Source organism: Carcharhinus amblyrhynchos, unplaced genomic scaffold (genome assembly GCF_965287045.1).
Source record: "Carcharhinus amblyrhynchos unplaced genomic scaffold, sCarAmb.v2.hapA scaffold_61, whole genome shotgun sequence".
Taxonomy (NCBI): domain Eukaryota; kingdom Metazoa; phylum Chordata; class Chondrichthyes; order Carcharhiniformes; family Carcharhinidae; genus Carcharhinus; species Carcharhinus amblyrhynchos.
The window spans coordinates 399,408-416,862 of NW_027649801.1; the positions used below are offsets into that span (position 1 = coordinate 399,408).

The window sequence follows — 17,455 nt, forward strand, 5'->3', positions numbered from 1 at the left end:
AGGGAGTAGGGGGCGTGAGTATGGTTGGTGGCGTTATGGCAAATAGGGTCCAGGTGAAGGCTGGGATGAAAGCGCTTTATCTGAATGCACGAAGCATTCGGAATAAAGTGGATGAGCTGATGGCGCAGATCGACACAAATGGATATGATCTGGTGGCCATTACAGAGTAAAAAGTCTGACAACACCAGGTTTTAGTCCAACCTATTTATTTGATAACATACTCACAAGCTTTCGGGGTTAGTCCCTTCGTCAGGTGAATGGAGAATTCACCTGACGAAGGGACTAACCCCGAAAGCTTGTGAGTATATTATCAAATAAATAGGTTGGACTAAAACCTGGTGTTGTCAGACTTTTTACTGTGTTTACGCCAGTCCAACGCTGGCATACCCACATCATGGCCATTACAGAGACATGGCTGCAGGGTGACAGGGACTGGGAGCTGAATGTACAGGGCTATCAAGTGTTTAGGAAGGATAGGCAGGAGGGAAAAGGGGGGGGCATAGCTCTGCTGATTAAGGATAGCATCACGGTGGTAGCAAGGGATGATATTGGAGCCAAGGAGCAGAGGGTGGAATCGTTGTGGGTGGAGATTAGGAACAGCAAAGGGAGGAAGACGCTGGTGGGTGTCGTCTATAGGCCCCCGAATAATGATCTGGAGGTGGGGCGGGCTGTTCACGCACAAATAAGTGCGGCGTGCAGGAATGGGACGGCCGTAGTTATGGGGGATTTCAATCTGCATATTGATTGGTCGACCCATGTTGGATGCGGGGGGCTCGAGGAAGAGTTCTTGGAATGCTGCCGGGATAGTTTCCTCGAACAGTGTGTGTTGGAGCCGACGAGGGAGCGAGCTATCTTGGATCTGGTGCTATGTAATGAGGTGGGTAGAATTAGGGACCTTGTGGTGAAGGATCCTCTTGGGGAGAGTGATCATTGTATGGTGGAGTTTCTGGTGCAGATGGAGGAGGAGAAAGTGGGTTCCCGGACACGTGTCCTTTGTTTGAATAGAGGGGAGTACGGTAGGATGAGAGAAGAATTGGCGAATGTGGACTGGGGGAGTGTGTTGGAGGGAGGGTGTGTTGAGGAGCAGTGGAGGATCTTTAAGGAGATCTTTCTTGGTGCTCAGCGGAAATTTATTCCGATGGTCAAAAAGGATAGTAGGAGGAGAGGTAATAAGCCGTGGATAACGAAGGAGGTGAAGGAAAATGTTAAACTAAAAGCGGAGGAATTTAGAGTAGCTAAGAGTAGTGGGCGAGAAGAGGATTGGGAGAGGTTTAAATGTCAACAAAGATTGACGAAGAAGTTGATAAAGAAGGGTAGGAGAAACTATGAAGCTGGGCTAGCGCTTAATATAAAAAAGGATAGCAAGAGTTTTTATAAATATATAAAAAGGAAGAGGCTGGCTAGGGTGAATGTTGGTCCTTTAGAGGATGAGAAAGGGGACCTAGTGGTAGGGGATGGGGATATGGCTAAGGTATTGAATAACTTTTTTGTTTCTGTCTTCACGGAGGAGGACGTGAATAATTTGCCGGGTGTTAGCGATGGGAAGGTGGTAGGACTGGAGGGTCTTAATGACATTACTGTTACTAGAGAGGCGGTGCTCGACAGACTGGAGGGGCTGATTGTGGACAAGTCCCCAGGACCGGATGGAATGCATCTGAGGGTCCTGAAAGAAATGGCGGAGGTGATAGTGGATGCCTTGGTGGTTATTTTCCAGACGTCGCTGGATTCCGGGGAACTGCTGGATGATTGGAAAACGGCTAATGTTACGCCGTTGTTTAAGAAGGGTGCCAGGCAAAAGGCAGGGAATTATAGGCTGGTTAGTTTAATGTCTGTGGTAGGTAAAATGTTAGAATCTGTCATTAAGGAGGAAATTGCGAGGCATCTTGAAGGGAATTGCTTGATAGAGCAGACGCAGCACGGTTTCATTAAAGGGAAGTCGTGTCTGACAAATTTACTGGAGTTCTATGAGGATGTATCTAGGGCGGTGGATAGAGGAGAGCCGGTGGATGTGGTCTTTCTAGATTTTCAGAAGGCGTTTGACAAAGTACCTCACAAGAGGTTATTGCAGAAGGTCGAGGGACATGGAGTTGGGGGTAGGGTGTTAGCGTGGATAGAGGATTGGTTGTCAAATAGGAGGCAGAGAGTGGGGGTCAACGGGTGCTATTCGGATTGGCGGATGGTGACTAGTGGAGTGCCCCAGGGGTCGGTGCTGGGGCCTCAGCTTTTTACCATTTATATAGATGATCTGGAGGAGGGAACCGAGTGTAGAGTGTCGAAATTTGCTGATGACACCAAGATTGGGGGAAAGGCAAATTGTGCGGAGGGTGTGGAGAGTCTACAGAAGGATCTAGATAGGCTGGGCGAATGGGCCAGGAAATGGCAAATGGAATTTAATGTTGGCAAGTGTGAGGCGGTCCACTTTGGTAGGAAGAATGGTAGGAAGGACTATTACTTATGGGGCGAAAAACTGCAGCAGGCGACGGTGCAGAGGGACCTCGGGGTCCTTGTGCATGAGTCGCAAAAACCCAGCTTGCAGGTGCAGCAGGTGGTCAGGAAGGCGAATGGGATGCTGGCCTTCATAGCGAGGGGGATTGAATATAAAAGTAGGGAGGTCTTGCTGCAGCTGTATAGGGCATTGGTGAGGCCGCAGCTGGAGTACTGTGTGCAGTTTTGGGCACCGCACCTGTGCAAAGATATTTTGGCCTTGGAGGGAGTGCAGAGGAGGTTTACTAGGCTGATACTGGAGTTGAGGGGGTTGAGCTATGAGGAGAGGCTGAATAAACTGGGCTTGTACTCGTTAGAGTTTAGAAGAATGAGGGGAGATCTCATTGAGACGTATAAGATGATGAATGGGATGGATAGGATAGAGGTGGAGAGACTCTTCCCGCTCAAAAAAGACAGTAGGACTAGGGGGCACAGCCTCAAGATAAAAGGGGGGCTGTTTAGAACGGAGTTGAGGAGGAACTTCTTCACTCAAAGGGTGGTGAATCTCTGGAATTCTCTGCCAGTTGAAGTGGTGGAGGCTGCCTCGCTAAATATTTTTAAGACGCGGGTTGATGGGTTTTTGATAAGAGAGGGGATTAAGGGTTATGGGGAGAGGGCGGGAAAGTGGAAGTGAGCAGCGACAGATCAGCCATGATCTTATTGAATGGCGGGGCAGGCTCGAGGGGCTGGATGGCCTACTCCTGCTCCTACTTCTTATGTTCTTATTATGTTCTTATGTCTTCATAGATCTTAACCTTCATAATCTGTTCTGTGTTCAGTTCCTGGAGTCACTGGGCTACCTTGGTTTCTGGTGATAAGTTCATTTACTTTTACTTTGTGCTTCACTCCTTGGAAACTTTTTTATATTCGTTCATAGGATACGGCTGTCACTGGCTGGACCAGCATTTATTGTCCATCCCTGAGGACATTTAAGAGTCAACCACATTGCTGTGGCTCTGGAGTCACATGTAGGCCAGACCGGGTAAGGTCAGCAGATTTCTTTCCCCAAAGGACATTTGTGAACCAGATGGGATTTTACAGCAATTGAGAATGGTATCACGATCATCATTAGGCTTTTAATTCTAAATTTTTATCAAATTTAAATTTCACTATCTCATCGTAGTGGGATTCAAATCCAGGTCCCCAGAGCATTATTGTGGGTCTCTGGATTACTACTCCACCGAGAATACCACTATACCACTGCTTGAAGATTTCTGCTGAAAGGTATTTATATAATCCAGGTGAAGGTCAGATATAGCTCAATTGTGATGCACATCATGGTTAAACAGCCCCAATGCTCACCATCTAGTTCACACATAAATAAAGTTCAAACTGTAAGGTATGCAAAGCTGACTGGTATTCATGGGACCTTCACTTGATGGTTTGAGTTATAAGGAGAGGCTGGATAGACTGGGACTTTTTTCTCTGGAGTGTAAGAGATTTAGGGCTGATCTTATAGAGGTCTATAATATAATGAGGTGCATAGATCAGCTAGATAGTCAACACCTTTTCCCAAAGGTAGGGGAATCTAAAACTAGAGGGCATAGGTCTAAGATGAGAGGGATAGACACAAAAGGGTTCAGAGGGGCAATTTTTTCACAGAGAGAGGTGAGTGTCTGGAACAAGCTGCCAGAGGAAGTAGTAGAGGCAGGTACAATTTTGTCTATGAAAAAGCATTTAGACAATTGCATGGGTGAGATAGGTATAGAGGGATATCGGCCAAATGTCGGTAATTGGGATTAGCTTAGGGATTTTAAAAAAAGGGTGGCATGGACAAGTTGGGCCGAAGGGCCTGTTTCCATGCTGTCAACCTCTATGATTCTATGAACCTCCTTGTCAATGACCTTGTTAAAGTCCATGCAGACAGCATCAACTGCATTGCCTTCTTCTACCTTCTTGGTTACCCCTTCAAATAATTCAATCAAATTTGTGAGACATGATTTTCCACTCACAAAACCCATTCACTCCATGTGATATCAAGAAATGGCTTTTAGCACTGTATACAGTAAAAACTATGAACAACATAGTGTAGATCTGTGATGCTAAAGATTTGTGCTCTAGAACTAGCCATGCCTCTTTTAAGCTGTCCCAGTATAGCCATGATACTGACAAACCCTCGGAAATATGGAAAATTACTCAAGTATGTCTAAATCAAAAACAGGACAAATCCAATCCAGCCAATCACTGTCTCATTTGCCTACTCTCCACTATCAAAAAAGTGATGGAAGCTGTCATCAACAATGTATTTCAAACTCTTATCAAATTTATAATACACCATTTCCTGTGCACAAGCCGTGCTGACTAGCCTTAACCAGTTCTTGCCTTTCCAAATGTGTGTAGATTCTGTATCTCAGGATCCCTTCCAACATCTTACCCACTAATACATTCACCAGTCTATAGTTCCCTACTGCCTTTCTTAAATGATGTGGAGATGCCAGTGTTGGACTGGGGAAAGCACAGTCTGAGACTCCGAAAGCTTAGTGCTGCCAAATAAACCTGGACTTTAACCTGGTGTTTTGAGACTTCTTACTGGCCTTTCTTAAATAACAGCACAACATTTGCTACCCTCAACCTCCTGGTATCTCACCCACAGCTGTCAATGATACAAATATCTCTGCTAAGGGCTCACAATTTCTTCCCTAGCTTTTCACAATCTCCTGGGATACACTTGATCAGGTCCCAGGGAATTATCTACCTTTATTCGGTTTAAGACCTCCAGCACCTCTTCTTCTGTAATGTGGAAGCTTTTCAAGACATCACTATTTACTTCCCTGAGTTCCCGAGTTTCCAGGTCTTTCTCCATGGTAAATACTGATGAGAAATATTCATTTAGGATCTCACATGTCTCCTGTGGCTCCATACATAAATGACCTTGTTGATCTTTAAGGGGCCTTATTTGCTCCCTAGTTACTCTTTTGTCCTTAATATACTTGTAGAATCTCTTTGGATTCTCCTTTATCTTAAGTACCAGAGCTATCTTATGTCCCTTTTTTGTCCTCCTGATTTCTGTTTTAAGTGTACTCCTACACCTCCACCCTATTTCTCAAGGGATTCACTTGACCCCGGCTGCCTAAGCCTGACATAGGCTTCCTTTTTCTCATTGACCAGAGCATCAATATCTCTAGTCATCCAGTATTCTCCACTCTGCCAGCCTTGCCCTTCACAGTAACAGGAACATGCTGGTCCTGAACTTTTGTTATCTCACTTTTGAAAGCCTCCCACTTGCAAGATGTTCCTTTGTGTGCAAACAGCTTCCCCCAATCAACTTTTGAAAGTTGCTGTTGAATACTATCAAAATTGGCCTTGCCCAAATTTAGAACTCTAAATTGTGGACCAGACATATCTTTTTCCATAACTATTTTAAAAATGATAGAATTACGGTCACTGGTCCCAATGTGCTCCCCCACTAAAACTTCAGTCACTTGCCCTGCTTATTTCCCAAGAGAAGGTCAAGTTTTGCCTGTTCTCTTGTAGAGCCATTTACATATTGATTGAGTAATTTTCCTGAACACACTTAACAAATTCCTCCTTATCCAAGCCCTTAACACTATGGCAATCCCAGTTCCCCATGATTGCAACCCTATTATTCTTGCAGCTATCTGCAATCTCCCTAAATATTTGTCTTCAATTTCCCATGGACTATTGGGGTGGGGGTTGCTACTGTATAATCCCAAAGTGATCACTCCCTTCTTATTTCTCCATTCCACCCAAATAGCCTCACTGGACAATCCCTCAGAAATATTCCCTCTCAGTACTGCCATGACGTTTTCCATAATCAAAAACACAACTTCCACTCCTCTCTTGCCTCCCCTTCTACCCTTCATAGCATCTGTATTCAGAAGCATTGAGCTGCCAGTCATGTCCCTCCCTCAGCCATGTTTCTGTAATAACAATGATATCCCAGTCCCATGTACCCACCCATGCCCTTAGTTCATCTGCCTTACTTGCCAGGTCACTTGCATTGAAATAACTGCAGTTTAATTCATCAGTCTTCCATCGTTCCCTGCCATGCTCAAGCTGCCTTTTCCATTTAACTTGCTCTCTTTAAATTTAGCCTCAACTTTCCCTTTGTTTCACTACTCTTTACAGTCCCACTCTGCTCCCAGGCAAGTTTAAACCCTCCCAAGCAGCTTTAGCAAATTTCCCCACCAGTATATTTGTTCCCCTCCCATTCAAGTGCAACCCGTCCTCTTGTACAGGTCACTGCTGTTCCAGAAGAGTTCCCAATGTTCCAAAAATCTGAATCCCTGCCCCCTACATCAGTTCATCAGCCGTGCATTTCGTCCTATTCCTACTGGTGTTTCAACACCATAGTACACCTCACTCAGATAGGAGTTAACCATGGCACAGTCAATAGCCTCTGGACTATGGATTCAAGATTCATTCCAATGACTCAAGTGAAAAATCCAGACTGACATTTGCAATGTAATATATAGATATATACATAGAGGAGCCATTACACTGTTTCAAAGAGTACGGTATTTCTTCCGGATGTTCTGCCCAACAGATATCCCTTACCCAACATATTAAATAGATTATCTGGTAATTATCTCATTCCTGTTTGTGGTCACTTGCTGTATGTTACTTGACTGTTTCATTTCCTGCATCACATCAGAAACTTATAATTATATAGCAACCTTAATGTAACTAAAAACTCCAAGGTGCTTTCACAGAATTATTACAGCGTAGAAGTCTATTTAGCTCATCATGTCTGTACCAAATCCAAAAAAAAAGTTATTTAGTGGACTCCCCCCTGCATGTTCTTCCTTTTCAGATAACAGTCTAATATCCTTTTGAATGCTGAGGCTAGCTCCGTTGGTAGAACGTGAGATTCTTAATCTCAGGATTGTGGGTTTGTTCAATGGCTCAAGCCAACAAGCACCATTGTTTTTAGGGCAGCACGGTGGCACAGTGGTTAGTATTGCTACATCACAGTGCCAGGGACCTGGGTTCAATTCCCAGCTTGGGTCACTGTCTGTGTGGAGTCTGCACATACTGTCCCTGTGTCTGCATGGGTTTCCTCCGGGTGCTCCAGTTTCTTCCCACAGTCTGAAAGATGTGCTGGTTAGGTACATTGGCCGTGCTAAATTCTCCCTCAGCATATGCCAAACAAGTGCCAGAGTGTGGTGACTAGAGGATTTTCACAGTGACTTCATTGCAATGTTAATGTAAGCCTATTTGTGACACTAATGAATAAACTTTACAGCAATGCATTCAAGATCTTTACTGTCTGAAAAGATTTTTCCTAATAATTCTTTTGCCAATTACTTTAAATCTGTGCTCTATCCTTCTCGATCCTTTCACAAATCGGAACAGTTTCTCCCTACCTACTGTTTCCAGACCACTCATGATTTTGAACACCTCTATCAAATCTCCTCTTAACTTTCTTTTTTCCAATGGAGATGAGTTCTAGCTTTTCTAACTTATCTTTACAGATGAAGTTTCTCGTTCCCAGAACCATTTTTCTCATTTTTTTTCAGCACTCTCTCCTTCCTCAAGTGTGGTGCCCAGAATTGGGTGCAGTTCTCCAGCTGCACCATTTCAAAGCACATTTGAAGGTGAGGTTTGGGAAAGGAAAGCAAAAAGCTGTTGCTGTAATCTGAAACCAAAGCAGAAAATGCTGGAAAATCTCAGCAGACCTGACAACATCTGTGGAGAGAGAATAGTCCTAACATTTATTTTATCTGATTAATTCAGTTTTTATTTTCATTTATTCCATCGTTTCATTTTCCATCTTTTTAATGTTGTTTTTCATCTTTTTTCCCCCCACTAGGGACATCTGTTGCATGTTCCAGGTTGTCCTTGAACACATTGCTTCCCGATTCACGTATTGGAGGTTTGGGCCGAATGGACTTTGTTTTTTTTAATTATTGAAATGATTTATGGCTTATTTCAAAATAGATCAATGTGCATATGAAGAAGTTTCACAACACCAGGTTAAAGTCCAACAGGTTTATTTGGTAGCACTAAGTGGACCTGGTGTTGAGAGACTTCTTACTGTGCCCACCCCAGTCCAACGCTGCGTCTCCAGCTCAATGTGCACACTGACACTTTTAAGCAGCCCTCCACTCCTCCTCGCTCTGTTTAATTTCCACCCGAGTTTCACTCGTCATTTCAGAGCACAATCCCACACATGTCCGGGGCAAACATTATTTCCACCACGTCTGGAGGCGAAAAGTTTCCAAGCGCGGAGACCGAACTAAACCTACAAGCTTCAGGTTCTTAACACGCAATCTCTCTCTCTCTCTCTCTGCTGAACAAACTAAGTAATGACAGTTTTAATTGAATTAATTCAGTCCACCTCGCCATTTAAAAACACATTTGAAACGGCAATAACACAGTACCTGGGCAAAGCTGCCATTGGAGTCCCAGCAGAATCCACCAATTTGATGTTTCAGGGGAGCAGAGACATCTGAGTTGAACTCTCCACTCCCTCGGTACTGACTCACTCCGATCCAGCCCCGCTCTCTCCGTGTGAACTTCCTCAACTCAATTCGATGACTCAGTTCTTTTGAACCAGTTTGGCTTTCAATAAACAATTCTCACTGCCGGCTTCCCTGCCGCCCCCTGGGAGCTCCCAGGGCAATTTAACCTGTGCCCTCGCTCTGATCGTGTAAATCTCCAACAAACTCCCGGTGAAGAACTGACTACTTTCCCCCGAGCAGGTTGCAAACTGGAGGCACTTTCTGGTACTTTCCGTTAACTGTGTGAGTGCTGAATGTCACACTGAGGGCAGCACCGGAACTCTGACTGTAGGGTTATGTGGCGCTTATGTTATTACATTGAATAATCCAGAGCCCCGAACCAACCACACAGCACATTGAGATTCTGATCCCATTTTGGCAGTGTTGTGGATTTGAACTGATTTTAAAAATTCTGGGAATAAAACGCTGCTGTCAGTGTTGCTATGGAGCTCTCAGATGGTCGTAAAATCCAATTGCTTCGCTAATGTTGCACTCACAAATACACACACTGCTACCAACATGGGGCAAAAACATTCACACACTCATCCCAATGACACATGTGCATATACACAAACGTCTGCAGGCCCAGATATGGACATACATCCAGGGACATGTACCTGTTCACATACATATACCAGGAGGAGCACGTGTGTGTGAAAAAAACCGACAAATCCATATAAATACAAAGGTACGGTGCTGGAAAGGCAAGAACATGAGCTGACCATTTTTCTGGAAAGCCCATTCTACCATTCATTAAGATGATGGCAGGTCTGCTACCCAACTCCATATCCCACCTTTTCCCCAAATCTCTTAATACCTTTGGCTGACTAAAATCAACAATTAATCTAGCATCAAATACAGTTTGTGCAAGAGAGCTCGAAACTTCTACCACCCTTTATGTATAGAAATGTTTCCTAGTTTCATTCCTGAAACATCTAGCTCCATTTTTGACTAAACCTAAGATTCCCCACCAACCAGAAACCGTCTCACTCAATCCACCCTATCAGTCCCTCTTAATGTCTTGAAAAATGTGATAAAATCACCACTTATTCTGAATTCTGAATTCCAATGAATGCAATAATAATTTGTTTAGTCTCTCCTTGTAGCTTAGCTCTTGGAGTCCAGGTATCATTTTGGTAAATCTGTACTGTGCTTCCTTCAAGGCCAATATGTCCTTTCTAAGGCGCAGTGCTCAGAATTGCTCACAGTAACTACAGGTATAGTGAGTGCACCTAGGGCTTTGTATCACTGAAGCATAAATTTTACTCCTTTGCATTTTATACGTTCTGACATAAAGAGCAAAATTCCATTAGGCTGTTGGATTATTTTCTGTACCAGTTCATAAAATCATAATGATCTTTGTACCTGGGAACTCCAAATCTCTTCAGACCTCCACTGTTTCTAGATTTTCACCATTAAGAAATCTGTATAACATAATAAATCCATATCCTGTAATAAAAACAAAGCTGGGAGATGTCCAAAAGATCAAACAGCCTCTATGGTGATGGAAAGTTAACATTAATGCTTAAGCTGTGACCTGGGAGGCGTTACAGATCAGCAGGTTACAAGGAGGAACTCTGGGTAGAACCTCACCATATTGTTTCAAAGTGTTGGTTCTGGTAAGAAAACCAAAGTGAATCCCACCAACATGGCAGCTGGAAATCCCACGAAATACTGAACCTCTTTAAGAAGATGTTTTCTATCTCCGTGACTGATACCGCACTCATGGTGGGCTGCCTCTGATTCACTCGTTCCAGGACATCTGCAATCAGTGGGATGCTCCATATAAACATCTCCCCAGCATTTATTCCAGATCCATGCTGCCAGGGAGTCAGTGCCTAGATTCTCTGAGGGAGCCATGACCCAACACTTGGATGATGTGGAGCAGAGACAGGATCTCCTATATCTACATTCCTGCAGACATCCATCAAGGTCACCGCTCCCACCTGGGATGCAAGGGTAGACTTAGTGAGTGTCAGCTCACTACAGGGAAGAAAGATTGATGATCTTCTTCACATAACCAGTGTAAGTCTGCCTCCTTATGTCTCCTGCTGCATTACTTCACACATCCATCTCACTTCCACAGCCACCTCATACGTTCTCAATACCTTTCATGCAGCCTTCTTACACCATCGCCCCCCCAACAAAATCCCCATGTTCCCCCAGTAGCTAATGAGCTCCTCACATCCCTGTTCCCACTCACTACCCACATATGCATAACTTGACCATCTCCACTGGTAGGGCTCCCACCTACACCTTCCCTGTTTCTTTGCAGAATAATTTTGAGCACAGGGGCTGTGAGCTGGCACAGCCAGATGGAGCCGTGCCTGAGCTAAGAATCTTCATGCTCTTTAAGGAAAGTGCCCTTGAGTTGGCCAGCGAGGATTAGGAGCACACCTGTACAGAGGGCAGAGTGGGGGCAGCAGACAAAAGTGAGAAACCCTAAGACAGGCAGCCATGCTTCAAACTTCACGTGAGTAACTCTTCTCCCATCAGTTATCCTCTGGGATGCACTAATGCCATCTCGCTTCCCTTGCAGGGCAATCAGTCAACCAGCCTGGACCGTCCTTGCACCTTCTGGAGTCCACAGACCCAAGCAGCTCCGAGGGAGACTACTTGGAGAGCAGCGTAGATCAGGCATCGCAGCTGTCAGCCATACCCTCCACCTGCACAGATACTCACATCTCGGTGGGCAGGCCTCTGGATCATTCACTAGTGAGCTCCACACAATTGATGTTCCACAACAGGTGGAAGCAGGAATGTCCCAGGAATCCAGAACTCAGAGTGATGCCAGAGTCCTGGACTCTGCTAAACCCCTGGCTGATGATAGCATCTTCCCAAGATTCCACCATCTGAGGTTCTGCTCTCTGAAGAGCAGTGGGCCCTGCCTCCCCATCCTTGGCAGGTCACTGGTCCTGACCATGTGCAGTGGCATGTTGATATTGTTGCTACTGGTCAGTCACAGTCAATAGAATAGCCAACCTGACCGGCTCCATGATTCTCCAGGGTCATTAACTGAAAGGAAGTGAACATCAAAATCAGCAATGTGGATCCTAACAGTGCCCACACCTTCAACCCTCCATGCTTCTGGGACAACTACCTATGAGCTTCCCCCTCAGTGAGTGCCTCTGCACTAAGCCTTTCTCCCTCCCCTTTCACACAATAGCCACTTACCCACAGTCATCCCTCTCAACTCCACCTGGATGGAATATGTTGTCGATCCTAGAGAGGCTTAGTATTAGATAACCCCTGACTATCCCCACTCTGCCTTCTTAACCCAAGCAATGATAGGGCAATTGAGTACATACATTGTACCAGTATTTTAATAGCAGAGGAGATCTCAATGATCTCCCATCATGACTTTGAATGGGGTGAGTGATGACACTTCACCATCACGCCTTCGAATGGTGTCCACATTTGTGTAATGTCTAATGTAGACATTAATATGAGCATTGGAATTCAATTCTTGGGGTTCCAATTGGCAGGACACTCATGTATTGTTGAGCTAACTTAATTGGCACAACCGACTCATTAAGGAAGGGTTGGAGAGCTGATGAAGCAACTGGTTTCCTCTTAAGGCAGGTGAGGCTGCCTTCCCCTGACTTGGGTGAAGACTGCAAATAGAATCTCAGCCTCAATATTAGAGGGCACACTCAGCACATAAGGGTTGCAGATTAAAAGATCCATCCATCTGTAACAGCCTTCCTACCCTGACACTAATCCCTGACAGTCAAACCTCCATAACCAGTTGGACTTGAAATTCCATGCAGCTTACTCACTTTATCCTCACACTGTTGCCTGACTGTGTGATTCAAATCTCACTGCAGTCATCCTCCCCATACTGAGAGCATCTTCAGCCCTTGAGAGGTAGGGAAGCATCCCTTTCCTGAGTCCCCCGTTCTGCTGTTGCAGCCCAGTCACTCATCGAACCTCATTGAAGAACCTCACAGTCAACCAGTGCTGACCCTCTGTATTCCCTCCTCTCATCCACTTGCCAGCTCTCACTCTGGAAGGGCACACCCTCTACAGTGACACTGCCCCGCAGGGAGGGCATGGAAGGTGCTGCCTGCATGTCAGTCAACAGATTCCTTTAAACTAAGCGATGTCCCAACACGAAGGGAAGGTAAGTCCCGCAAGTGATCCCACCCCTGAAATGGCGACACTGAATACTCAACCTTGAGTTGAATTTATCCCCATTTCCTCTCCATTGCCCCCTCTGCAACTGGCACCTGGAAGGTAAGGGTGACATGAGCGCTCTCCTCTGATAGCCCCTTCAGAGGTGAGGTTACCCAGTTTGGATAAAGCTCTTGTGAATGGTGCCGCTGTGACATCATGCCGGCCTGCTGAATATTCAGTGAAGAGGAAATCCTGGAGTGAGTGCTTGTTACTAACATGCTAATGAATTAAAACATGGCTGCCAGGCTCTCGCAGCAGGTTTCATGTTACTCTGCCAGTAAGGGTGGTTGAAAATTGGAAATTGCAATCTCACCAGCAAGATTTGCAGTTTCCATTCTCTCCAGATTTTGTCAGTGATCCCGGGCACAGCTCACACAGGCTCAAAATCACCATCAGAGTTAGGGGGGTGAAGGGAGGGAGGGGGGAAGAGAAGGAGCATTATGGAAAATGATCTGTGATTAGCTGGAGGACAAGAAATGTTTGGACTCATCTTTAATGACTTCTAGAGAAGGGTTTCTAGTAGAGTGTTGTTAGAGATGGGTAACTATAGGCTGATGAGCCTAACAACTATTACTGGAAAAATGGTGGAATCCATTATTAAAGAATAGCAGCAGGTTTGGAAAATCATAATCTAATCAAGTAAAGTCAGCATGGCTTCGTGAAAGAGAAATTGTGTCTGATTAATTTATTAGAGTTTTTCAAGAAGTCTCAACCAGAATGGATACAGGGGAATCAGTAGTGTTGTATTTGGACTTCCAGATGGCAATCGGCAAGGTACCTCACAAAAAGTTGTGCCATAAGAGCCCAAGATGTTGGAGATGGCACATTGGCATGGATAGAGAGAATTGGTTAATGGGCAAGAAAAATCGAGTGACGATAAGGAGTTCTTTTTCAGGTTGGTGACCTGTAAACAGTGAGGGTTCCATAGGATCAGTGCTGGGAGCACAACAGTTTACAATATATGTTAACGACTTGGAGGAAGGAAGTCAATGCACTAGCCAAATTTGCAGACAATACAAAAATAGGTGGAAAGGCAAGTTGTGAGAGGAATACAAATAGTTTACAAAAAAATATTGATATGTTAAGTAAATGGGCAAAAAGTTGTCAAATGGAATGTAATGTTGGAAAATATGAAGTTGTTCATTTTGGAAGGGAGAACCAAAGAACAGAGTATTATTTAAAATGGAGAAAAACTGCAGAAAGCTGCAACACAAAGGGACTTGGGGTAGTTGTACACAAAACACAAAAAGCAAGCACACAGGAACAGTAGGTAATCAGGAAGGCTAATGGAACGTTGGCCCTTATTTCAAGGGGGTTGGAGTATAAGAGTTAGGATGCCTTGTTGCAACCATACAAGGTACCTGTGAGACCACATCTGGGATAGCGGGAGCAGTTTTGTTCCCCTTATTGAAGAAAATATATTATTTCATTGGAGGAGTTCAGAGAAAGTTCACCTGGTATGGAGGGATTGTCTTATGAGGAAAGATTGAACAGGTTGGGACTCTTCTCATTGGACTTTAGAAGAATGAGAGGTGATCTCATTTAAGTATATTGGTTTACCAAGGGGCTTGATAGGGTAAATGCTGAGAGGATGTTTCCTCTCATGGGAGATTCTAGGACCAGAGGACATGACCTCAGAATAAAGGGGCACTAATTTAAGACTGAGATGAGGAAGAATTTCTTCTCTCAGAGGTTTGAGAGTCTTTGGAGCTCCTTGCCACAGAGAGCTGTGGGGGCAGAGTCCTTGTGTATATTGAAGGCTGAGATACGGGGAAAGGGCAAGAAAGTGTACGTGAGGAATGTCAGATGAGTGATAATCGTATGGAATGGCGGAGCAGGTTTGAGGGGCCAAAATGCCTACTCTTGTTTCTATTTCTTATGGTCTTATGTTCTTAAGAAAAGAAAAGCTTATCCAGACAAAATGTATCCCAGGCTGCTGAGGGAGGCAAAGGAAGAGATATCAGAGGAACAGACAGTAATTTTCAGATCCTCTCTGACCACAGCTAAGGTGCCAGAGGACTGGCTGACTGCTGACATTGTCCCATCATTAAAAAAGGGAGGTAGAGTTAGATCAGGAAATTAGAGATCAGTCAGTCTAACCTCAGTGGTGGGGAAGTTACTAGACAGAATTCTGAGGGGCAGGATGTGTCTGCACTTGGATAGACAGATTGATCAGGTTAAAAGCAAATTACTGCGGAAGCAGGAATCTGAAACAAACACAGAAAATGCTGGAAAATCTCAGCAGGTCTGACAGCATCTGTGGAGAGAGAACAGAGTTAACATTTTGAGTCTAGGTGACCCTTTGTCAGATTGATCAGGGATGGTCAGCAAGGATTTGTTAAGGGGAGGTTGTGTTTGACAAATTTAATTGAATTTTTTGAGGAGGAAACCAGGAGTGTTGATGAGGGTGATGCATTTGATGTGGTTGATATGGACATTAGCAACGCTTTTATAAAGGACCCTCACGTCACACTGGTCAAAGAAGTAAGAACTTATGGGACCTAAGGCAAAGTGGCACATTGGATTCAAGACTCGCTAAAGGCAGGAAGCGGATGGTGATCATAGAGGGATATTTCTGTGACTTGAAGCCCGTTTCCAGTGGAGTTCCAGAGGGTTTAGTGCTGAGGCCCTTGCTATTTATGGTGTACATTAATGATTTGAACTTAAAAATAGGGGAGAAAGAAACCAGAGGGCATGGGTTAAGGGTGAAAGGAGAAAAGTTTAAAGGGAATATCAGGGGGGTCTTCTTCGCGCAGAGTGGTGGGAGTGTGGAATGAGCTGCCAGATAAAGTAGTAAATGCGGAGTCACTTTTAACATTTAAGAAAAACTTGGATGGGTACATGGATGAGAGGGGTGTGAAGGGATATGGTCCAAGTGCAGGTCAGTAGGACTAGGCAAAAAATTGGTCGGCACAGACAAGGGCCAAAAGGCCTGTTTCTGAGCTGTAATTTTCTATGGTTCTATGGTTCTTAAAGTTGGTAGGGTGTAAATAATGAGGAGGATAGCTGTAAACTAAAGATGGATATCAACGGACTGTTCAGGTGCACAGAGCAGCAAATGGAATTCACCTAGAAAAGTGTGAGGTAATGCACTTGAGAAGGGCTAACAAGGCAAAGGATTGGACAATAAATGGTAGGACCCTGGAAAATACTGAAGATCAGAGGGAACTCGGAGTACATGTTCACAGATTGCTGAAGGTGGCAGGATAAATAGATAAGGTAGTTAAGAAGGCATATGGGGTACATACAGTTATTAGTCAAGGCATAGAATACAAGAGCAGAGAGTACAAGCTATAAAACACTGATTTGACCACAACTGTGTGCAATTTTGGTCACCACATTATAGGAAGTATGTGATTGCACTGGATGGGTGGAGAGAAGTTTTACCAGGAAGCTGCCTGTACTGGAGAGTCTGAGGTATGAGGAGAGATTGGATAGGCCGGGGCTGTTTTCCTTGGAGTAGAGAAGGTTGAGATATGACCTGATAGAGAAGTATAGGATTATGAGTGGCAGAGATAAGGTGGGTAGGAAGGATGTTTCCCATTAGTAGAGGGGTCAGTAACTAGGGGCAGAGGTTTAAGGTCGAAGACTAAGAAAGGAAAATTTTTCCACCCAGAGAGTGGTGGGAGTCTGGAACTTGCTGCCTGAAAGGATGGTTGACTCAGAAATTCTCATAATATTTAAGAAGTATTTGGATATTACTCGCACTGCCATAACCTCCAGGGCTGTGCGTTCAGTGCTAGAAAATAGCATTAGAGTTGTCAGATCTTTGTTGACCAGCGTGGACACAATGGACCAAATGATCTTTTTCTGAGCTGTAAATGTCAATAAATCTATATTATGTGGAGTGAATCTGTGATGCTGGAGACCTCCAGAGGAGTCTGAGGTGGATCACCCACTCAACAGTTGGTTGGGTTGAGTTTGTCTTGCTTTGTAGTGGACAGCAAACATATTAGCCATAATCTGATTGCATAGTGGAACAGCCTTGAGAGATTGAATAGTCTAGTCCTGTTCCTTCCTTCCCACGGTATCGCTGTGCAATTTCTCACATTGTTGGCTAAATGCTGATGTTGAAGCTGTATTGGAATAGCTTTGCTGAAGGTGCAGCCAGTTCTGGGGCACACATTTTTGGTACTACAGCCACAGTGTTTTCAGGGCCCTTTCCTGAGTCTAATGTGTTCTATCATTTCATATGTGGAAGGAATAAAGTGGGCTGAAGACTGGCTTCTGTGATGATGGGGATCTCAGGAAGAGACCGAGAAGGATTACCTGTTTGGCATGTCTGGATAAAAATGGTTGTGGATGGTTGTGCCTTGACTTTTAAGAGCGTA

The 17,455-nt window shown here is 44.5% G+C and overlaps 1 protein-coding gene across 1 annotated transcript in view; it reads right to left on the reverse strand.

Annotated features, from left to right (window-relative positions):
- sh3bp2 (SH3-domain binding protein 2) overlaps positions 1 to 8,962 on the reverse strand; it is a 120,947-nt gene extending 111,985 nt beyond the window's left edge. Inside the window, exon 1 of the mRNA XM_080182516.1 lies at positions 8,829 to 8,962. Coding sequence (XP_080038642.1) covers positions 8,829 to 8,845 — 17 coding nt within the window. The 5' untranslated portion in view covers positions 8,846 to 8,962. The remainder of the gene's footprint in view (positions 1 to 8,828) is intronic.
- Between the last annotated feature and the right edge of the window lie 8,493 nt (positions 8,963 to 17,455).